We start from the raw sequence: 23,408 nt of genomic DNA on the forward strand, positions 1-23,408 counted from the left end.
TGCAAGGGCAGAGACCATTTTTCGTTTCCCTGTGTGTCTCATTGTTTTTGTTTTTGACAAAAATTTTGAATACACCCATAATGCACCCTCTGAGCAATCCCCTCAGTTTAGTAATGATGGAGCTGCAATGGCTTGGTGTCTGTATGCGCATCAAACATAAGGTTGCGTGTATGCGATATTGCTCCTGTCTATTCCTTTACCACTGACATAACCATCATAACCATTGTCGCTTATAATCGCTTAATATTGAATATCATAATATTGTTTACTATTAAGCTGAAATCCAAACATAACTGAAATGTCGATCTTGTACAGCCAAGAATCCTATGTTATATCAACTTCTAACAGCTCTTGTGTGTGCACTCGTGTGCATGCATGTTTATGTAACTGTGTGTGTGTGTGTGTGTGGTGTTTTGTGAGTGTGCATGTCTGTGTTGGGAGGGGGTCAAGTGGATACAAATTAACCTCAGTTATCTCTCTTCCAGGCACACGGAAAAGGAAAATGAACAAGGAAAGTTTCAAGGGGTCAGTGATTTGAATTAATCAATTTCCGCAATAATACACGTGACAGTAGCATCGAACCATAGTAATTAATCCCACCCCCAACCTCCATCTTTTCCAAAAAAGAAAATAAAGTAAACAGGACGAAGCACAGGACACAGCCTGCAGTGCAAGGACAAAGACAAGTTTTCGTTTCCTTGTGTCTCATGTTTTATTTTGGACATAACTGTGAATATATCTCTGTTACATTGCACTCTGTCCCTGTGAATATACTTCTGTTACCTATCACCATGTCCACTGTCAATCTATTGCTGCAGTCTTCATCACGTTGGCGTTCATTTCGTCCTGTGATCATCTCCATCAACATTAAGTTTTCCGTGTGACAGGTCGTTCTGATTTTTCAAGGAACATAACTTGTATCAATGTCTAGTGTGTGTGATATGTATATCTGTGTGTGTTGTTTTGTTGATTGGTGTGAACGATTGGGGGTAGGGTGGGTCACAGATGAAACCTCACCCATCAAACTTTCATGATGTCGGTAATCTGCATTATTCAATTTTTTACAGGAATATGCCCGCACGCGAAACACACACACACACACAAATAAATTCAGTTTACTGAAATCTTTATTCTGTAGTAAAAAGTATTGAAATTAAAGATCGCATAGAGCTTCGTGCTGGAGAAAACCACAAATATAATAAACAAGAAGCAATAGAAGTAAGCAGTCATAATCCTACTAACAGTGAGCTGAATCCTACAAAATTTTCAGCATTTACAATATTTCACACAAATATCCTAGAATTCCAAAGAAATTCAAGTGTGTGTTATCTTTATGTGAGAAACTACTGTTGCTCTAGAAGCAAGAGCATAAAGTCACGTGGATAGGTTATTGCTAGGCTTACCCAGGAAGCAAACAATTGAAATCACCTGTATTTACATTTGCCTCATTTTAAAAAGAACAAATGATCAAATACTGTGTCTGGGGACGATTTTTCAATCTCTCTGGACACTTTGGCTTCACAGGACAAGTCTTAATCTCGGGGACGGTCCAGAAACTCCATAACATAGTCACTGAGACTGATTGAGCCTTGACATATCTCGCAGTCACATGACCGTCACTTGTGTAGCTCAACACAGAGGCTTGGACACAGGCTTACTGATAGGTGACTAGAGGTACATGCTCCATAAGTATCAAATCTGTTGCCTCTTTTCTAGGAGTTTGACGATAAATGTCTTATAAAAGTATTTTACTGTTTACCTGTGTCCATGCCTGTGTGCGTGCGTGTCTGTGTATTCATAAATGCATGAATTGGTAGAAAGACGATGGTATTAGTTTTTGTGTTATGTACACCTTTACTAATTATCTACAAGAACTTAACTTCACTTGAAAACAACATCGCTTGCTTCTACTAATTAAAAACAAACCGAAAACAAAACAAAACAAAACAAAACAAAACAAAACAAAAAAGCAAATAAAGAAGAAAGCTCCATCGACAGCAGATGAAAGTCAATAAGTGTGAAATCAGAATGATGTAATAAAACTTGATTTCAGTTTTGAATGCTTCTGAGAGAACAATAATACAAGGAAGAGGCGTGGCTGTTTTACATCAAATAATAAAGCAAAAGCTCTTGTTCCACTTGCTCTTCACTCTTCAAAACAAAACTACAACAAATCGTTTAGAAGACAGCTTCCTGGAAGAAAAAAAAGAAAAACATTTTCTGACAGTTTCCCGGAAAACAGAACTACCTGTAGGTGGGAACCTTTGTTCTCCTCCGCATTGTACCTGGTTTTCGACCCGTTTATGAAAATACTCTCTTTGCTCAGGTATTATTTAATAGCCTCGTTCTGATTGTCGCTCTACTCGTCAAAGATCGGGAAGAGTCCGGTGTCGACGTAGACGCATGCGTAGCTGACGTCATCTTCGGAGCTGGAGGTCGAAGGGCGGGCTGTGAGCTTTTTCTTTTCTGAGAAATGATTAAAAAAGGAAAGACAAGTTCTTGGGGGTAAAAAGCACATGAAAAGTTGTATGATCGAACATCAAAGCGAAGATGTACAAATGTCCACAAAGACAAAATGTTTAAAGCATCGATAAAACGAGATATAAGCATTTGAGGGATGAAAAGAATGACAAAAAGAAAAATATTAATTTTTGAGGAAGTGTCAGTATAAACTGATGCATGAATTAAAAGAAAGAAAGAGAGAGAGAGAGAGAATCAAAGAGACAGTGAAACAGGAAGAGTGAGACAATGAGACAAAGTGATACACAGAGACAGACAAATGGCTTAAGAGTGTGAACTAAAGGTCCACGACAAGAGCCAGAGTGAGTGATGGGGAGAGAGAGAAAGAGAAAAGAAGAGAAATTGAGAAAAGTTAAAAAAACAGTCAAAGACCTAGCAAGGTGTCAATTTTTCTAATAACTAGCAATACTTAGAAAAAAGATACCATTTCCTTAAAACCGTTTAAATGGGAAGACCTAAGCCAATGGAACATTATAGACTAATTCATCAGGATTTTTGGCATCTGCGCATGAACATTTCTATTTCCGTGTATCTCAAGAATAAAAAGGAGTTATTAACCCAGATTTAGGAATTTTATTATCTTATTTATCCCGCCATAAGAAGACAAATTGCATTCCACTAGACCCTTAGCATCGTACCCACCTCTCCAGGAGTTACAGCTGAATTGTGGCTTCTGTATAGGATCCCTGTGACACAACACATGATATCACGCTTGTATTGCGGAACAGAAACACAACTCAAAATAACAATAACAAGCCATAGAAATGTCCAGATTTGTATACTTTTTAATATTTTTTTATATTGTATGTTCATCCTTGCAGCCAGCCAGACGTCTACCTCGACCATCTGTACATCATACACGCACCCTTTTGTCCGATTCATCTTTTCAGTTTTTTTCAAGAAATACCACTATGAGGTGTGCAGCAAAGATACATACATGTCAAGTCTCCTCGTCTTGCTCTCTGACTGACCTGGAAGACACAAAAGAACCTTGTTATAGCACAGACTGCCCACGGACATCCGAAAAATAAAGTTAAGAGATTGAAGAAAGGATCAAATTGTTGAATTTTTACATTTCTAATAGTTCACAAATGAGTATATAACTGTCGGCCATTCATTAGAGCTCTTCAAAGTTTAAGGAGGCGTAGATTTTACAAGGCCTGTAGTAAATCAAGATCGAGGATTTTCTTAAATGTTTTTTTAATAAGAATTAGGTGACACCGGCTTTACCCGACCTGCTATATCCCGGATGTACATTGAAAGATGTGTTCTTGCTACATGGATTCTTTGTCCTGCTGCTGTTGATATAAGAATGCAAAATAAACTGCATCAACTCACCAGAAGCAGGCGCAGCCAGGACACGGCGACTTTGCTTGGCTATGGCGTAGAAGAAAGAGCAAGAGATGATGTTGAAGACGATCATCAGACCACATGTGCCGGCGACGATGAAGACAATGACTTGGCATTCACCATTTGCAGCAGTTGTCGGAGGGCAAGAAGCTTCTGTCACAGTGGGACTGCAACTATTGGGCGATGAGGTCTGGACAGGAGATTCCTTGGTGAGGTTAGGCCAACAGTTTTATCTGGTGAACTCTGAATAAAAGTTGCCTCTGGTGAGGTCTGGATACTAGCTTTCCCTGGTGAGGTGACATCGTTTGAGGGTTCCCTGATTTCTTCTTCAGCTGGAGTTGTTAAACTTCCTGTAAAATGAAAACACACACACAAAACACACAAACACACACACACATATTATGCGAGCATAATAACAAACATCCCAACACTTTTAGAGAAACCGGATATACAGAAACGTGTCGAGCTTATGTTTTATCTGATTATATCTATTATTTTTAACAAGTACCTCTGATACATATAAGCACGTAAATTAATAACAAGTTAACAGGATAAAAAAAAATCCACAAACCAGTATTTAATACCTGCGATTAAATTCAAGCCCAAGACAGTCCCATGTACTCACCTTTAAAATCCAAAACAAAGATACTGCATACTACTTGTAAATACTAGTATTTACTGTCTTTTATCCAATGCAGTTCCCAACAATAGAAATAATTTTGCGTAGGGTTCAATTATTGAGGATGAAGTACACTTCCTCATGTTTAAATAAAGTAACCCTGGGGTTAGGTAAAATCTACATGTTAATAATCAACACTCATTATTATATACAACCCACAAACCTATAATTAGTATATATTGTTAGGTATAAGCTCTAAGCCAAGCAGGAAGCCATTTAGATACAAGCCCACAATGCAACAGTCAGTACTCCGGAGTAAATACAAGCCTACATTTCATTTATTTAATACCCACGCTTTACAATAATGTTTTGTTGTTTTTTCAGCTTGTTCATGACTTGAAAGATCAACTCCCCGCTCTCGTGTAAACTAAAAGTCTTTGTCAGCTTGTAAACATGGCGGCGCGCTTCCTGGGTCAGAGGTCGACAGGTTTCGCTATCACTGGTCGTGTAGTTGTCACGTGACACAAACAGCACACATGTTAGGTGGGGCACGTTAGAGTTAGTAGCTCTGTGCAAAATGATTATTCTGTAAGGCAGTGGAACCTCGTGAAGTGAGAAGAGAATGTCAAACTTCTGACCTTCCTGAACAACGATGGGGTCCGTGTGGTTGTCGATGGTCAAGTGGCCTTGGCCTGTGATGAAAAGGACTTGTGAAATTGAGACCAGTGCTTCAAAGAAGGAATGTGATGAGAGATGAGATTGTTTTGGTTTGACATGCATTGAGAAAAAAGGCAAGTGAACGAGAAAGATGCAGGGAAGGGAAGAACACACACAGAGAAATGAGGAAGAACATATTCGCCTCTTCAAATTTTGTTTTCCTTTAAATAGGAAATCGAAAAACTACACCTACTGTGATGCTGAACAAAAATCGCATAATAATAATAATAATAATAATAATAATAATAATAATAATAATAATAATATATCCAATATGCTGGTGTTATGTGAGCAAAGCAAATGACTGACAATGAGGTCAAAGGATTATCATTACCATGAAGAGAAATAGAGCATGCATCTTGCTGATCTACACTGGGTTATCTCCTCTACTGACCTTCTGAATCATAGACTGTCTAACCTATTCTCCATCCTACTCAAGATTATCTGATCTATTCAAGTCCATCTGATATTCAAGAGTAAAGTCCACTTTATAATGCGATTGGCCTCGTCGCCTTGTCTTTATACCACAGACTATTAGACATACGCTTGGCCTTCCTTTCATCATATCCCACCTGCTTCTCACCATACTCTAGACTATTTTCCCACGACTATCTGCCCTAATCCTGATGACACTGTAGACCATTTGACATACTGTTGATCATAGCCTTAATATGGATTAGCAAGCAGGCCTTGCCTGGGTGTGCGAAGGCGGATGAATTAATAAGCCATCAGGAATAAGTTCACTTTGAAGACCCTAGCAAGCTGAAGAGCTAAAACTAAAGGTTAATTAGTCACAATCTGTATGCCTTGCAATGTATGGAGATGTTTGTACCTACGTTTGCTTGTTAATTCTTTAACTGAGTGCAAATGTCTTCTAATTCCCGTTGTGGATTTGTTTCCGGTACATTTTAAACAGGTTCTGTCAGCATCTTTACGAGTATACACCGAATGCAAACACCTGGGATTTCGACGACATAGGTACCCCTAGAACCCAAACTATATTTGGTGATGGATAGTTTGAAATTGTTTTTTCTAAAAGATTGAAAATGCATTTTATTGTAGAAATTAAGATTAGCAATATACTTTGTAGTAAATTCTAGTGATTTAAGAAAAAATGGATGGAACATCAGTCATTTAGAGCAGTAATCTACTCTTGTTATTGTAAATGTATTTCCCAGTAGCTGCAAGTCCCGTTAAATGAGCAAAGAAAGAGAAGATAACTTGGTGTCATAAGGAGCCATGAGAAACTCACGTGCAATATTTATTGTTGCTGTAGTAGAGACCTTTTTCACAGAAGTAGTAAAAGTCCATTCTCCCATGTCTTTCTCTTGAAAACCTTTCTTCAGGCTGTACTCATGTCCACCACTACATTTACACTCTTTTTTGGTTGAGCTGCAGTTCTCGGGTGTTTTTTGCAAGACGCATTTTAAGAAAGAGATGTTCGATCCAGGGGCTTTATGATTGACGAAGATTGCATAAGTAAGATTGTCACTCCCGACATCCTTTAGGGAGAACAAGACTTCCAATGTTGTGTTTGGTTCAAGCACCAACGGGTCTGTAGCGTTGAGTATTGTAAGTGTCGGTGACCCTAGACATAGAAAGTTAAAGTTTCAACTTTTAGTTTTAGCTGAAGTCAAACAGGATAAAAATTGTAGATGAAAGTAGGTCTCTACTCGCTAAATTCAATGTACAGGATGTAATTTGAGTTGAAAAAGCCCGTTTTGCATTGCATTGTGAACCTTTGCTTCCTCTTACAGTAAAATATGGGCAAAGAAAATTTCAAACAGAACAGAATTCACAGTCTTAAGATCTTACAAGAACACCATGGTCTGCTGTACCCACCTTGCGATGTTGACAAGTATAGGAATAAAACCTTGCAGACGACAAGATATCCTCCACAAGGCCTCCCTCTCACAGCCATGGCTCTCATACATCTCATTACATGATCTAGTAATTAACTCCACTCACCAATGTCATTTTTTATCTGCTCTGATGCCTGTTCGAAAGTAGAAGTCACCTTCCTGACCACTAATGTTAGAAAACAGAGACATTGCTTATTTGTCTCCATCTTGAGTTAACAGGAAATCGTGACGGAAATATTTACTGAAATTTATCTTAAAAATAAAATTAATATTTCCTTCAAAAAAATGGTAACGATTAAATAATACTGCAAGATAAGCATTACAGTATAATTTACAACTTTAGTGTTTAGTTTAGAAGTAGAATATCATGATGTATGTGTTAAAAATGTAAAATGATTTATTAAAAAAATGAGTCGACGAGTTACCTGTGAAGGTTAAGAAGGAGGAGGAGGAGAAGGAGGAGGAGGAGAAGAAGAAGGAGGAGGAAACCAGATAAGCCGACAATGCCACCTCTGGTCTTCCTGAACAGCCAGTCATTATTCTAATTGCATCGACCATTATATACCATGCTTTATTATTAGTTTAATTTATTATACTCCTGTAAGTTCTCGAGAAGCATAGGGCGACAAGCTTTATGATTGATACCCTTCATACTGCTTTATATCACCGTGATATGAATTTGGCAGATCAGTCACCTGCACTAAACACATTATTTTAAAGTAGACGTTTACTGAAAACATTTTAATCATAAACATATTGAGGAACAAGAATCACATATTACAGACAATTACACTGCATGCTAACTGCACATCTGCACATCTGCACAATATCATAGAAACTAATTTTACTGTCACACGCTAACTGCCGCCAGAAAAGAAAGTGCACAAGTACCAGAGAGGATGAGAAACAAGCGGGTATCGCCACCATTACTACCCCTGCCCTAATCCCTATTCCATTTCTTCCTGTCATTATCCTTATCGTCTTCCTCATTACCGTCATCATCAAGGCACCATCATTTTGCTCTTTCCTCTCTCCTTTTAAGATCGCTCTCATCAGATTTTTATCTTAATGTGTCATGTCCATTTGATTTTATCCCCTTAAATCATTTTCTTCAGGAAAATGTTTTGTTCTGTTGTTTAGGTGGGAGTTGATGGAAGAGGGGAGGGAAGTGTCTTACTACAAACGAGGAATTAAGGCTACACCACGTAAAGCAGCCAGCCTTATAAACAAATGCAACATACAGAGAAAGAACAGCGTGCCCGAGATGAGATTTGAACCCATGATCTCCATTGTATTGGTGATATTTTTTAGATGCGACTCCATTATGGACATATTTGCAAACATACATATAAATCATGGACAACGGATGGGTTGTACAATGTCAGAATATCATCCTGGCCTACACACCGAAGATAAATCCGATTTTAAACAAGATCTTTTTAGTTTTTGATTTTAATGACCAACGAAGACCGGTCGAAAAAGTTCATGAATACTCGTTTTGTTTGGTGTGTTAGCTTGAGCCTGGTTTAACAGTCGGATGGTCAGATAAGGGAGGGGTTCATCTTCTGCAAAAAATTCAGCCTATAAACAAATTAACATGCGGAAACTTATCATCTGATACTGGCCCTCCCTCTTTCCCGTGTGTTTGCTTTAATTATAACAATCATGTTTTTTTACCAGGAAGATGTAACTTCAATACGGTTTTTTTTTTTCAGCAGCGGGATTAGTTTTCCAAGTGGGAGGACATTTGTTTCACATAGATAACTGTTCCAACATCAATCCTTGAATCCTTATTAACAGTTTAATCGAAGATTAAAGGAGGAAAAGAATGAAGAGCAAGAGCAAAAGGTGAAGGTCTATTAATCAGTCAAGGTAAACTCTCGTCATCGTCTCCGTCCTCTTCAAAGGTTTCTACAATGTTTAACCACGACTCATGGTTCGTATTTTAATTCCTTCCTCTTTGTTGTCTCTCTAATTCTTTCGCTTTCCTTCTCTGTCTATTTACATATTATTTATTAAATAAATCGACGAATTAAACAACCAATGAATGAACTAATGAACGAGTTTCTCAATGACTTAATTAAGGGCATAAAGTTAAAGTTGAACTAACATTTGAATTATTCAGATGAAGATTAACAAGTTAATTAAAAATCTATGGACCGAAGATACTTATGGTTGCCTCACATGTATGTTTTATAATAAATAAGTAAACGAATCAACCATAAAATCGTCTGTCTTTCTTGTAATTATCTTTCTATCGAATGTAAAGGCTTTTATTAAGGGTTTTTGGCCTTCGCCACTGCTGATACTAATGTTCACTCTACTGTTTCTATTACTACAACTGCTGTTACTTATAGTAACAGAAGAGAAACAGGAAAACAAAATAAAAATAAAACAATAGCAAATGTTTGGACGAAATAATATGCAAATGCGATATTGTCTTCTTCCGACAAATTTCCGGTTTTAAGAGCAGGTATCCAGACATCCACGTGACCAATTGCAAAGTTTCTCTCATAAAAACTTCTAGAAAGATCTCCACACCATGCCACTGAAAACTCTTGCCATCGTATGTCAAATTGTGCTACTGTCTGCAACCACGAGGGGTAGGTATGCAGGTATTTTTAACAAGTTCTTTCTTTTTTTCTTTATTCCGGCTCTCCATGATGGTTACTGTCTGTCCTGCAGTAGGTATGGGATTTAAACTAATCCAGGCCCATGTCCTCCAAGTATCTTATCTATTAGGGAAGATAAAAACAGCAGAAGGAAAGGTTCTGTTTTAGACACAGTGGACCACTTACTCTTACAGCATCTAAAGCTACTAGACTATAAGACTGTTCATCTTTACTCATTCTAATATTTGGTTCTGCTATTATAGTAGTAGTAAATTAACATAAGTAAGTTTTAAGGTAATAAAGTGTAGTCACATGTTTATTGTTATTACTTTTAAACTTGATGCTCATATCAACATCGGAAGTAAAGATTTTTAAATTTTCTTTTGTGCTCAGAGTCCCCAGAACTAATAATTGCCAACAGCACAGGTCCTTTTATCTTTGAAGCAAACACTACATCTGAAGTCTTCTTTTCATTTGAGGATGCTGGGAATGAAAGTCTGACCTACACTATCTTCATCAATCATAAAATTCTCGGCTCAAACGTTTCTCGCTTAAAATGTTTTGTGAACAAAGCAGACGACAGCTGCAGTTCAAGCAACACGGACTGTGAATGTTTGAACGAAACACTTGGCTACCAGTACAGACTGAAGAAAGTTTTTCAAGAAGAGGATAGCGGAGAATGGACTTTTTCTGTCTCAGGAAAAGGAATATCTATTATTAAACTATAAATGTTATCGTCATGTCACGTGAGTATAATATTATATTGACAGAGTACGAGTGAAGAGCAATGGAAGGAAGAAAAAAATGAAGAAAATAATTATTAGAAGAAGAGTTATGTAAAAAATATTGTTATGTCTATCATATCACTTCAGCCAAGGACCAAGTCTTGTAAGGTTTCTGGTCAATCTACTGAACTAGCAGATGGGATATTATTTTATTTATTTTGTTGTAGCAAATATACGATTCATCCCACTTGTTGTTGGTATTTAGTTCCAGCGCCGGTACTGAAGACTGATTTCTTCTCACATGTCCAGACTTCGACAATGAGTGCGTTTGTTTAATCCTTATACTCTCCGTTTTCTCAGCCTCGATTTCGGTCTCACTCAGAACTGAACTGATTCTATCCCCACCCTTTCTCTCTCATTTCTCTATTTTTATGAATGCAATTGTGTTTGCATGATAAACTTCTATGACTTTTAATTTATTAAAGATGTTCTGAAATATAATTACATAAAGAATCCACTCCTCATTACTACAACTGTTTTAAATGTTTGTGCTCCATGGAGTTAGTGTGGGGTTTACTGAACACAATTTAAGAATGTACAGTTTTTTTTTAAATCTACCTATACTTCTGATAGTATCACAGGCTGGTATAGTCGTGAATTGGTTTCTTAGAAAAATTGAGAGGAACAACAATAACAACAACAAAGTACTCCAATGACATCGATGGCAATGCTGCAGCAACAAAGACTGTGACGACATTTTCCTCATCATTGTCATCACCTGTGTCGTCGTTGTTATCGTCGTCTCGCTGGCCTGCGTGCTGCTTATCATCAGCGTGCGCTATTTCATCAACAGGTTCCTGTGGGAACATCGTCACTGTCTACTGAGTGAGTAGTGCTCAGTGTGAGCTTGTCATTGCGATACAAGGCAACAGTCAACTGAGACTGGTTCCCCTTAATTAAGCAATGTCTTAATGTCTACAAAGTAAGTGTTTATAATTAGATTGCAAAATATGGGTGCACGATTTTTGAGAAACAGTCCATGGTATAACTAAATAGAGTGATGTTACATCGTTACATTATTACATAGCTACATAGGTAATCATGTCGTTTAGCACAAAATGTCTGTTTTTTTTTCTGTGAGCAGGTAGAGACGGGGTCAAACATCACGCAGATAGTCTGTAAGTAAAACCTAATGCAACAGTTGCAGGATGTTGACCAACCAACCAACCAACCAACCAACCAACCAACCAACCAACCAACCAACCAACCAACCAACCAACCAACCAACCAACCAACCAACCAACCAACCAACCAACCAACCAACCAACCAACCAACCAACCAACCAAACAAACAAACAAACAAACAAACAAACAAACAAACAAACACACAAACAAACACACGCTAGTGTTTCTACAGACATTAAAATGACAAGAAGTCAATAGAGATACGATGTAGCACACAAACTCCATTTTGGCCTGCTTGTTTTTTCTGTTTCCTTCCTGCTTGACTGTTCATTCATCTTTCTGTTTGTCGCCCTGGTGGTTTCATTAGATTAATATTGACATTAGTTACACTTTGTTTAGCTTCTGCTACTTGACATCGAGGATACTATCAGTAAAAAAGAGAATATCGAGGAAATATTAGCATTCTTTTTCTTACACAATAGAGTTTCTTACAGGTACTTTCCACAATTCTCTCTCTCTCTCTCTCTCTCGCACACACAGACATACAGACACACATGTAGTTAAAGATGCTTTATGACGATTGCTTACTGGAACAGGTGCGAGCTTCTTACAGACCGTCTCCAATCGGAAACAAGCTTTAGCAGAAGTAGGTATTGCTTGGTTAGTTTTTGTAAGGAGTATCCATCCATCCTTCCCTCCATCCATCCATCCAGCGTTTTCTGATAACGAATTTTCTCGCCTGCTATTGAAACTGTGTTTTCACTGATATCTTTAGATTCTCTATTTCATATTAATGAAACTCATTTTCTTGGTAATTGCCCCGTCTCTATGCATTGCATCTATCTTTATATATATGAAAGCATACCTGGGATGTGTATCAAAACAGATAAAATTATCCTTTTGAACCGTGCATCAGGCAGGTACTCGCGGCCACGCAAGAGAAGACGGTCGGCTACCCTCGACGACTCCAGCGACAACATCAGCTACATGTGCATCAACGACGACGACCACGGGACGTACCTCACACCTGCAGACGACGACCAGAGGGAGGAAGCTCCGATACTCACCTAGTGTCGAGTGTCGAGTCATCTTTACTTGGATGTGTGAACCACCGTTACTGACTCTTGACACCAGTGCAAAGGTCATCAGTCTATAAACTACACAATCACTACCTACTTCTGCTACAGGTAGGAGAGGGTGAACAAGTCTTCAGAAGGAAAAGTCAAAGAAGGTAGAAGAGGATTTAGTCAAAACTTTGTCTAGGAAAGAAGCGTCAAACTTTTGACAAAATTTATATAAAAAGTTGAACAAATGTTGACCATTGTCTAGCACAGACTTCCATTTCTCTACATCTTCTAAAAAAACACAGAAGGCACGTGAACACCTCTTGTACACAACGCTTTTAACATGAACTACCATGAGATTGTTTGTACACAAAGTATATGTGTATACGTGTGAGTACATTTTTGTCTGTATCTACATTTATGTCGATATATTTGGGAATATGTGCAGATACATGAAAGCAAAGATGTAAGTATGGATGGATGAGTGTATGTATTTAAGAATTATCTTTTGTCAGTGTTGCTGATGCACTTACCTGTCATCTGATATTATCAGTTTGAACATCATCAATGTACGGAAATATTAGTGCAAATAAGGAAGATTAGTTTAGGGTGTTTCTAACAATGTGCTTTCTGATGTATTGTTTTGTTGATTATTGACAGTTATTTTCTATTGTTTCCATGACGGAAACGAGTGGAAATACAAACAATAAAAGAGAGAGACTATTCACCAGTGTAAACAAATATTTCTGCTTGTGTTTCTTTCTGATTTGTCCCTTTCCTGTTAATGTTCTTTCCATCTCTTAGTTCTGTCTGCAGCGATGAAAACAATTCTGTCTCTCTCTCTATATATATATTGAGGTGGTTGGTGGAAAACATGTGTATCACCACGACAGTGACACTTGGGGGTCGTGGGTTCAAATCTCAGCGCTGATATACCTCATAATGGATATGTCATAGGGTAGATAGTCGATTGTTTTGTCCTAGTACTATGAAAACACTAAATATCGTTTTCTTTTAGAAAGCTCGACACTAGCTCTGACTGCATTTTTTCCTGGAATTACTTTCTACGTCGACCGATTTATAGTCGCCATACGAGAACAAAAAATAGAGTGTAATTAAAATCCTAGTTTAATAAAAGATTTTGACAGTGATGTCTCACTGTACAGTGGAAATAGACAAACAGGATGACAGAAATATTTAAATATACACATAAATACGTGGATTGATGAGATTGTCAAAGAGGCTTGGACAAGGTTTGTATATTTACTATCCATACCTCATAATTTGCGGAGAAGAATATTATTACACTGTCCATGACAATAGCAGAACCACCATTGGTAGAAATGCATTTCTTCGAAGAACGTTTGAAGACTTTGAAGTAAAAAAAGGAAAAAAAAAGAAAAAAAGAAAATGAAAAATATAAGTTTGACAAAGGTCTAACTGTTTTATTTTACGCGTATGTTAAGGAAACTTCGTGTTATCTTGAATAAACAAGTGATATTTATGCGGATCTTCAAACATTTTGTTAACAGTTCTAGAAGCAATAAAGGAAATTAAGGAAAGTCCTCCCAATAACAACTTCCTGACAAATTCTCACTGAAGTATGTATATGTTCACCCGTGGGTCGTATTGTTTGATGTTCTGTGTGTTTTTGAACTCTAAGCCAAAAAAGATTGAATGAAGAACAGGAAACGAAACAGGAAGATCGCCAAGAAACAATGAGGTTTTAGTTCGACAGCTTTACCTCTATATTGGGGGTTGGCTAATACATGTGTCAATAATAACATCACCTACATGCATATACTAAAAATATTTAACACCATCTTCTTTTTGTATATTCATAAGAAAAGAAAGAGGAGTGGAAGAAGCTGAGAGCTATAGACTAGAGATTCAAGATACAAGAAGATAATTAAAAATACCGTCGGCATTCTTATCTTCTGTTTTATTACACCATAAAATTAATACCTTTTTAACAAATTGAAAGAAAGAAAGAAAACAAATAAAATAAGTAAAAAAAAAATATGCAGAAAAAAGTATATTTCTTTTTCTTTGATTTGTCGACCACCATACGAGAACGATTAGAGTGTTTGCAATACCACGCCGATATTTAAGTGTGTTAAAACTTTGATGGCTTCGGAGTTTAAACTGGCATTAAGTTTATTTAAATTGGATATAATAATAATAATAATAAGTACAGGTCAGTGTGATCTTTTCCTTGACAGCACGTGTTTCATGGGTTGTTAACTTCCGGTAGGAAGCACAGAAATAATATAACTGTCTTTGATATCTTCCCTTTTCACAATTTTTACAGCTCGTGTCAAATCAAGTGACTGTCACCTTTTGACAAAACCTTCTGGTAAATGTATCAATTTAGACGAAGATTTATCAACAGCTTCACAGTTTTTAACTGAAGTTTTTTCTAATCATCGTTCCTGTCAATAAGGAACAAGCTATGATGCAGAAAGGTTTATTTTCTGGTTTATCTTTAATTTTTTGCTGTATACTAGTGGAGTCTCTTGCCACCTCGCAAGGTAAGTTCGAAGATAGAAAGTGTGAATTATTACTGAAAAAACTATCCAAGTATTTCTGTCTACACTCAGGTTAGGCCGTTTCTGAGAAATTAATTTATACCATTCTTTAACTACCGTACTCATGTTCATAAACAGGATTATTTCTTAGTTTTCAATGCCTAAGTACTTATTGAGTTATATTTGATATGTCTATGTGCTGGTCTGTTTGTGTGTCTGTCTCTGTGATTATAAGTAGTTGACACGTGAGTGTTCATTTATTGTAACAAAATGTTTCTTTACGATTAAAAAAAATTTTCTTATCTTATATTTTTTTAAAATAAAGAGTAAATACACAAAATCTTATCTACAACTATATTATTCGAGTTAGATAAAAATAAAGTTGTACACGTATTTTTTTCCAGGATCCCTGAAAGTAATAATTAAAAACTCTACGGATCCTATCGTCGTGGAAAGAAATTCAACCTCGGAGGTCTACTTCTCCCTTTCTGACATCCCAGATACCACCCTGAACTACATCGCTGTAGTCAGTCATAAGCCTCCAAGAACGAATATTTCGCGTTTAAAATGTTTTTTGAACAAATCGCTAGAAAGCTGCTCCAGTCGAGCGACATACACAGATTGTCAGTGTGTGGATGAAGATGATGGACTTACATTCAGGCTCAGGAAAGATTTTCAAGCAGACGACAGTGGCGAGTGGATGTTTACCATCTCTGGGAAAGGATTCTCTGTTAACAAGACTGTTAATATCTCTGTTGTCCCACGTGAGTTTTTTTTTTAATATAAAAAGGAAAAAATTTACATAAACACCATGATACTATCTTAACTTTGAAACAGTCATCAGAAATATATATTCCTCATAAAATCAGTTTGATAAATGTCTTGCAAATGTCATTCTTTTCATATTTTTCTCAGAGTTAATTATTTTAGCTTTGAAATAATCGTTACAATGTTAGATGTGTGCATTAATGTTTCAATAATGCTGATGACACGTGCTTTAAAGACCAAATATAACTCCGTTTGCTACCTGCTGTTGATGAATCAAGTAACACCAAGAAAAGGAAACCTCAGACACAAACTTATTTATTTATTTCATCAGGACCGCCGAAACTAATTATTGGCAACCTTATTGGACACTTTAAGTTCGAGGCAAACAAAACATCCGAGATTCGCTTCTCAGTGGAGGACGTCGCTAGCTACATCCTGAGCTACACTCTCTTCATCAACCACAAAGCTCCAGGAACGGACATCTCTCGTTTAAAATGTTTTTTGACCAAAACAGATGAAACCTGCAAGTCAAGCACTCCAGACTGTCGATGTCTCCATGGACACCAGTACAAAATGGCGAAAGCTTTTCGTGAAGAGGACTGTGGAGAGTGGAATTTTTCAGTAGCTGGAATAGGATTTTCTGTTAAGAATGGTGTGCACATCTCTATTGTTGCACGTAAGTATAGAGAATGCCAATAATAATAATAATAATAATAATAATAATAATAATAATAATAATAATAATAATAATAATAATAATAATAATAATAATAATAATAATAATAATAATAATAATAATAATAATAATAATCCAATTAACTGAAACTGACAAAAAGAAAGAAAGCTAATAGGTGTACATCACTGAAGGACAGAGACTAATTATTATTTGAATTTTCTTTCAGACTCACCTGAAACTAATCAGTCTGTTGAGCTTTGCAAACTTCCAGAAAGAAGTAGGTAGATGTTGCACAAACGTGCATGCGTTTTTTTACGTGTGAATGCATTGCAGGTACATATGTCATATATGTATGCAAGTTGATAAGTTCACAATTGTGTATGTGCGGATGGCTGTGAATAAATGTGTTCACGTATGTATCTTTATCAGTATATGGAGGTAAGCGAATATATTTTTTAAGGCTTTGTCTAAACTCGTCTTGGTGGGGACTGTGATGAGCTCTGAGTTTGTAGGAATGGTCAAACAGGTATGGTGAGATTGGAATGCTGTATTTCACAAGCTATATGAGTATTTTGTCAAATGCTGCTTCTGTTCCGATCTTTACCACAACCGTCTTGACAAAGTTTTTCGTTACTAGAATAGAAGCGTGTGTTTATGTACGCGTATTGGCCATCGGCTGGGAAATAATTCCTCCACCATTTTTGTTGGTTTCAATCGGTCTCGACTAAGAATCGCATTTTCTTCTGTGGTCAGGTTTGTTGAAGCTTTCAATTGACAACACAACAGGTCCTTTTGTCATTGAACACAACTCAGTATCTGAAGTTTGTTTCTCAGTCGACCATGTCGAGAACAAGCTTTTGTCTTACACTATCACTATCAATCACAAAGCTTTTGGAACCCACGTTTCTCAGTTGAAATGTTACCTGAGCAAAACACCTGGAAAATGCAGTTCAGATAATGAGGACTGTGAGTGCCTGACGGAAAAAACTGGGCATCATCAGTACAGACTGAAGAAAGTTTTTGACTACGAAGACAGTGGGGAGTGGACCTTCACTCTATCTGGACAAGGACTGTCCTTTGAAAGAGCCATAAACATCACAGTTATTCCAGGTGAGTATTATGTAGATGTTTGTCTACATGACTGACGGACTCCAAGTGCAGCAGGACAGACAAGTCAGTGACCACCAGGTGTAGGTAATTTGAATGGATTAACACTGGCATGCCTCTGTACTCAGTCCACACGGTCTTCTCTAAAACGATTAGTTCAAAACGGTTTTTACACGTCATCGGTAAACTGTGAGGGAAGCGAGATTTGAATTTTCTTTCGTGGTTACACTGCTTTGACAAACTCACAAACTTTAATGTCTGACTGTTGAATGATGTTGAAATCCATCAAGTTACAACATTGACAAGGGAGATTAACCCATTCCTTTTGTTTGCACATGGTCCTTTGGGTGATCTGCCCCAAGTAGATCGAGCAATCAACGTGCTTATGTGGACATTTTATCTGTATTTGTTTTCGCTAAAATTTAATTTGTATTAGTAAGATTTGCTAACGCAATCTACACACATCACATGTTTGTCTGTGGTCTCGTGTCATACACACAGGGAAGCTAATAACTGATTAGAGCCCTTAATTCTGAACTCTAAGGATGACAGTGTAGTGCAGCAAAAGATTTTTCCAGCCGACCCAACTTCAGAACTCAACCCCTTAGAAAAGTTTGTAGAAGAAAAGGCGACAAACGAAAGAAGATGGGTACACTGTTACATAAATCTGGTCCATAGAAAAGTACAGTCTTACCATCTTCCACTACATTAACCAAAAGATTCGTAGAATACTTTTAGCTTTCAGCAGTTGACCTGCTTGAACTTTCTTACATCATAGTGGTGTTTACATGGGTGCAAGAGCAAGAACAAATACAACAGACACGCTCTCTCTCTCTGTTTGTGAATATTAAGTAGGGAGTAAGTATAAATAAGATGTTGTTTTTGCTGGTTTTTTTATCTTGTTTTCCGTATAATCTCTTCTTTTGTCCCTTCAAACGGTCCATCTCTCCGTGTGTTCAAACCGTTGGCGCCTGGGTGTAGCGTTTTCACACGCTCCGTAGCTCGCGAGAAACACATCGATGACCCTTATAAAGGTCGCCGAGGACAGCGAATGCTCCTCCGCAGATTATATTGAGACAAATCATCGAATATTTTGTTGTTGATCAGACTAGATTGATGCTCTGGCATGTGGTCCGTCATATGACCAGTGGTGTCGTGTAACTAATTGCTTTGTGTCAATGGAGAGTCTTACAGAATGTCTGTTAAAGTCACGTGACACTCCTTGAGTTATGACCGTGGACGTTACCTTCTGGTCAAGTTTCACCAGCATTGCAGATGTGAAAATCCTGCAAAGAAAATGGCCCAGGCATGCAAGTATGTAAGTAGTTCGCATTTTTAGTCTAATTTTATGTAAGAAATAGGAATAGAACAAACAGTATCTACATCTGTGTGTATTTGCATTTTTACAGAATTTCGACGATTCTTGTAGACAGAAATCAATTGAAACACAGCTGAAGTTTACTAACAAGTGGTAAGTTATCACTATGTTGTAGACTTATTGTTTAAAATTTAGAAAAATGCACAATTACCCACAATAGTCAATACGTTTTTGTGTACTGCAAACAAGTGAATTTATTTTTATTCATAAAGCATTGCAAGCTAAGTGATAAATACAGAAATAATAAATAAACAAGAAAGAGAAAAAAAGTAAAAACAAAACAAAAACAACAGCAAAAAAAGAGACAAAGGAATAAATAGAAAGAAGCAAATAAAAAAGAAAGTAACCAAAACGAACAAACAAACAAACAAACAAGTAAAAAGAAAAGACAGACACCTCGTGACATCAGGTGTGTTAATGAAAAAGGAGTCACGTAGGATACAGTCACTTCTGACTACACTGTGTTAAACTATTCCCATGTCCTACAAGGGAAATGCATCTTACATCCATCTCTTCCTTTCTACAGTCGGTTAATGAGATTTCACAAAGAAGTGGTTCCGCTGTGGCACACTTTTGCCATTTGACATTGTCGACGAAATGTGGGTGAACTTCAATAAAGTATTATCAACAGCTGGTTTTATGTCTTCAGACTGTCGCTATCGACTCCATGGAGCAGACCAGATTACCAGATGGCCAACATTTTGCCAAGTTCCTGGTCTTATCGCTGCACTTTCTCTTGTCACAAGGTGGGTGCTAAGATAAAGCCAAACCTTACAATTATGAGTCAAGTCATAAAATATTAATATAACTAATTGAAATAAGCTAAAATAAGGTGTTACACATGTTTGTCAATCTACGTGTGTGTATGCATTTGACCTTTCACTTTTGTCTTTCAAGTTTTAAGATATTTTGCCACCCTAAAGGGTCATTAAAAATACAATTAACAAGAAATACACAAAGGAATAATCCCATATCAAATATTTGTTAGCGAATCAGATATCCCAGCTATTAGAGAAGTGGGGTTTGAGGTTCAAGGAACACAGCCAGCTTGACATTCTTGTGGCGCAGGTGACTTCCACAAGTTGATCTTGGTGTTTGGTTAGCACTTTGTGTCATACACGGTTGGGGAAAGAAAGGGAACAAGAGGGAGAGGGGATGATACGCCCCCTCACTAAAATATGCACAGAGATGGAACATGGGACGGCACGTTTGATATTCATTAAACTCCTCGACATAAAGTTCTACCCTACCGATGGCTAAGACCTTTGTTTTCTGTGAAGCTGATAAAAATTTAATTACAAAACTATTTCATTCTCAGGATCACCGAGACTGACAATACTCAACTCATCAAATTATTTTGTTTTTGAGGAAGACACGGAATCTGAGGTCCAATTTTCAGTAGAGGATGCCGAGAAGGACAAATTGTCTTACAAAATCTTCATCAATCATAAGCCTGTAGGAAGAAACATCTCGCGTTTAAAATGTTATTTGAGCAAAACCCCGGATGCCTGTAGTTCAAGCAGTACAGACTGTGAGTGTCTGGAACAGACTCCTGAACATGTGTACAAGCTGAAGAAACACATGCAGGAGGATGATGGAGGAGAGTGGATCTTTGTCCTCAACGGGAAAGGAATGACAGAGCAGACTGCTATCAACATCACTGTCTTGTCACGTGAGTGTCGAATGATTGGCTCATCTCTTATATTAGTTCTGCAAAATTCTGTTTATTTTAATATATTTATGAAAAGAGAACCTTATATATATGTAAAAACCTTATAATGGCACTCGTGTGTACGAATTCATTATATCAATGAGACGATTTTATTTTTCAGGAGGAAGAGTTGCCATTAACACTACCGAGGTCGTCAAATCAAGAAAAGGTGAGTTGGAATCAGTATGACCTTTTTATCTTTATGTCTTCTTGCATCCTGTTTGACTACACGACTAACTTTGAATCTCTGTGGCTGGGTTGGTGAGTATATTGTAACTAATTCTTTGTTGTTTTTGATTCCTCTCACTCTGAGGACTCTGCGTGTTAAATTCACACATGTTCCGTTATCCAAGTGACAAAAAATGTTTGTTTTTTGTGAAATAGAGATGAAAATCTCTCTCTCTCTGTGGGAAAACTTTGTCCACGCTTTTCTCAAGATCATATGACACACATTTAAGTGCAGATTACTGACTGACAAACATGCAAAGATTAGACAAAATTCTGATTCCTTGATTAATGTGACAAATTAGCCTGTAAGCCGTTTATGTCCCATGACAAGGACGTCTGTCACGTGACTAACAGTTCTTCCGTTTCATCTGAGATGGAGCGTAGAAATTATACTTGATTTTCCATCATAAAGCCGCCTTGTGAACATCCACTACTAATCAGAACCTTGTTGAGAAATGAAAATTTCGTGTAAAGGCAGAGTACAACTTATGAAGTATATTCGTTCAATTAAATATTCTACTTGCTTGTGCGCTTGCTTGAGAAGTGGAAGGATACACGTGTATGGTGCTCACGCGCATTCCTTTGAGTCACTGATTACAGAACTGAGTGCATGCAGATAAAAATGTAGACTCGTGTAAAGTTTTATAATAGGTCATGAGTTATCATTCTTTACCTTTCCCTTCTTCCAATTTACTCACTAACATACGGACTCACTAACACAATAAAATATCCAACTAGACCTCCTTCTATCTTAAATTATGGATTAAGACTATGCTGATCTGATATGCTATACATATATCTATGTAATACTTTGCTCATTTACCAAGTTGCTGACAAACATTTATAGCAGTTTTATGATTATAAGTTTTAAATCCCTGTGTTTTTAGTGATATTAGTAACTTCGACACTTCCTGGATGGTTTTTGTAATCAGTGTTATTAGAAAAAATTATCCCACGGCAAATTTCCCTGAAGTTTGTATAGGAAAACTAACTATAAAAATGTGACCAAGAGATACAAGTCTTGATTCACAGAAATAAACTTTGGGTTTAGTCATCCATTGTCCGCAACGTCCCTATTAGCCTTGATTGCTATAGGACGACATCTGGTAATGGTTCTGCTTCGTGTTGGTGTGGTCTTCATTATTTAAGTATAATCAACTTGTCATAGCTTTCGTCTGCTCTTTGTGAAGAATCCGTTTGCCGATGTGAAATAAAGGAGCGAGCATGCACAGTGCAACCGATTTTGAGAACTTGGGAACTTACAAATAGTGCGCATGTAGTCTCTTCGAAATTGGAGAACAGCTTATCAGATAAATAGTAGATCTTCTAACCTTCTTGACCACGCTGACCTGATTATTCAGTTTTCTTATGTCTTTCCTTGTACTTCAGTTAATTGAGTGAAAGATCAAAGTGCGTCGAAATACTTTTGCTTTCCTACAGATCACTAGGCATGGTTAAGGAAATAAGAAATAGTTTTAATAAGACCTCAGGGACAATGTAAAGTTTGTTAAGACCGTCTGTGCCATCTGAACACACGGACTCACACCATGGACCAAACAGGACTTGTTCACAGTCGACATGTGATCGTTTTCCAAGTTTTGTCCCTGTGCTTTGCGATGTCTCAAGGTAGGTATGATGGAAGGAAAATGAAATTGTTGCAAACTTTGCGATGTATTACAGAAGATGTAAGCAGCACATGGAATTTGTGAGGAACTGATTTCAGGGAAAATGAGAATAAGAACATGGTTGCCTTGATGGGTGTGTGAGTCTGTGGGTTTCAACTGATTGCCTGAATGTTGAATGCACGTAGTGTGTAAGGAGGTGAGAGTATATTGTATCATCTTGTCCTTGGCAAAATAATAAACTTAAGTCTCTTTATACCAGTAATTATATTTATATTTATTGATGCGTACACATTTTCAAAGTTGTTAAAAACACAGTGTTTTTATTATTAGGTGCCCCGAAAGTAATACTGGTCAACGGGTCAGCTCCATTGACTGTCGATGCAAACACAACATCTGAAATATATTTCTCACTACAAGATGTGGAGGATGACAATTTGTGGTACCAAGTCTTTATCAATCATAAATATCCTGGAGCAAACATCTCTGCTTTAAAATGCACCTTGAACATAACATCTGGCAACTGCTCTTCAAAGAATGAAGACTGTGTATGTGAGAATGAAAAGTCTGGACATCAGTTCAAGCTGAAAAAAGTGTTTCAAGAAAATGACACTGGAGAATGGATTTTCTACGTCCCGGGGAAAGGAGTCTCTCATAAAATGAGACTTAATATCTCTGTCACATCCAGTGAGTATAGTGATGCCGTTTGTATCATTCATTAACTCCAATCCTGTGC

General features: G+C 37.2%; 3 protein-coding genes and 1 long non-coding RNA gene across 7 annotated transcripts; 3 read left to right on the forward strand and 1 right to left on the reverse strand.

Annotated features, from left to right (window-relative positions):
- Positions 1–1,948: 1,948 nt before the first annotated feature.
- LOC112569435 lies at positions 1,949–7,257 on the reverse strand. Of its 4 annotated transcripts, none has more exons than XR_003100431.1 (6): positions 7,049–7,249; positions 6,459–6,794; positions 3,859–4,220; positions 3,458–3,491; positions 3,163–3,206; positions 1,949–2,466 (listed from the first exon to the last, which is right to left on the reverse strand). XR_003100431.1 is itself a non-coding variant. In XM_025247200.1 (6 exons), exons 1-4 carry the CDS (start codon positions 7,143–7,145, stop codon positions 4,027–4,029), a joined length of 966 nt encoding a protein of 321 aa, XP_025102985.1. In that variant the 5' UTR covers positions 7,146–7,257; the 3' UTR covers positions 3,163–3,206; positions 3,458–3,491; positions 3,859–4,026. The 4 variants fall into 4 exon arrangements, 3 of the variants coding, with proteins under 3 accessions (XP_025102988.1, XP_025102985.1, XP_025102987.1); XM_025247200.1 differs by lacking the exon at positions 1,949–2,466 and adding an exon at positions 4,843–5,181 and having other exon boundaries at positions 7,049–7,257; XM_025247202.1 differs by lacking the exon at positions 1,949–2,466 and adding an exon at positions 5,128–5,181 and having other exon boundaries at positions 7,049–7,253.
- A 1,606-nt stretch (positions 7,258–8,863) lies between these two features.
- On the forward strand, positions 8,864–10,477 carry LOC112568658. Its single transcript, XR_003100136.1, has 3 exons — positions 8,864–9,004; positions 9,537–9,671; positions 10,074–10,477. It is a non-coding gene; the product is annotated as an uncharacterized LOC112568658 (long non-coding RNA).
- A 4,954-nt stretch (positions 10,478–15,431) lies between these two features.
- LOC112568437 lies at positions 15,432–18,596 on the forward strand. The gene is made up of 4 exons (XM_025245738.1): positions 15,432–15,946; positions 16,282–16,626; positions 16,853–16,903; positions 17,380–18,596. Exons 1-4 carry the CDS (start codon positions 15,883–15,885, stop codon positions 17,769–17,771), a joined length of 852 nt encoding a protein of 283 aa, XP_025101523.1. The 5' UTR covers positions 15,432–15,882; the 3' UTR covers positions 17,772–18,596.
- Positions 18,597–19,692: 1,096 nt separating this feature from the next.
- Positions 19,693–21,011, forward strand: LOC112568600. Its single transcript, XM_025245975.1, has 3 exons — positions 19,693–19,857; positions 20,430–20,783; positions 20,944–21,011. Exons 1-3 carry the CDS (start codon positions 19,779–19,781, stop codon positions 21,009–21,011), a joined length of 501 nt encoding a protein of 166 aa, XP_025101760.1. The 5' UTR covers positions 19,693–19,778.
- Positions 21,012–23,408: the final 2,397 nt, after the last annotated feature.

Source organism: Pomacea canaliculata, linkage group LG7 (assembly GCF_003073045.1).
Source record: "Pomacea canaliculata isolate SZHN2017 linkage group LG7, ASM307304v1, whole genome shotgun sequence".
NCBI classification, from domain to species: domain Eukaryota; kingdom Metazoa; phylum Mollusca; class Gastropoda; order Architaenioglossa; family Ampullariidae; genus Pomacea; species Pomacea canaliculata.

Excerpts from the sequence above, each read along its gene's own strand:
- LOC112569435 (XM_025247200.1), bottom strand. The coding sequence starts at position 7,145 with ATGAGATGTATGAGAGCCATGGCTGTGAGAGGGAGGCCTTGTGGAGGA. Across the intron at positions 6,795-7,048 it reads ATACTTGTCAACATCGCAAG|GGTCACCGACACTTACAATA; the intron begins GTGGGTACAGCA and ends TTCTATGTCTAG. Across the intron at positions 4,221-4,842 it reads ACAAAACATTATTGTAAAGC|GAAGTTTAACAACTCCAGCT; the intron begins GTGGGTATTAAA and ends TTCATTTTACAG.
- LOC112568600 (XM_025245975.1), top strand. The coding sequence starts at position 19,779 with ATGGAGCAGACCAGATTACCAGATGGCCAACATTTTGCCAAGTTCCTG. Across the intron at positions 19,858-20,429 it reads GCACTTTCTCTTGTCACAAG|GATCACCGAGACTGACAATA; the intron begins GTGGGTGCTAAG and ends TTTCATTCTCAG. Across the intron at positions 20,784-20,943 it reads CAACATCACTGTCTTGTCAC|GAGGAAGAGTTGCCATTAAC; the intron begins GTGAGTGTCGAA and ends TTTATTTTTCAG.
- LOC112568437 (XM_025245738.1), top strand. The coding sequence starts at position 15,883 with ATGTTTACCATCTCTGGGAAAGGATTCTCTGTTAACAAGACTGTTAAT. Across the intron at positions 16,627-16,852 it reads GCACATCTCTATTGTTGCAC|ACTCACCTGAAACTAATCAG; the intron begins GTAAGTATAGAG and ends ATTTTCTTTCAG. Across the intron at positions 16,904-17,379 it reads TTGCAAACTTCCAGAAAGAA|GTTTGTTGAAGCTTTCAATT; the intron begins GTAGGTAGATGT and ends TTCTGTGGTCAG.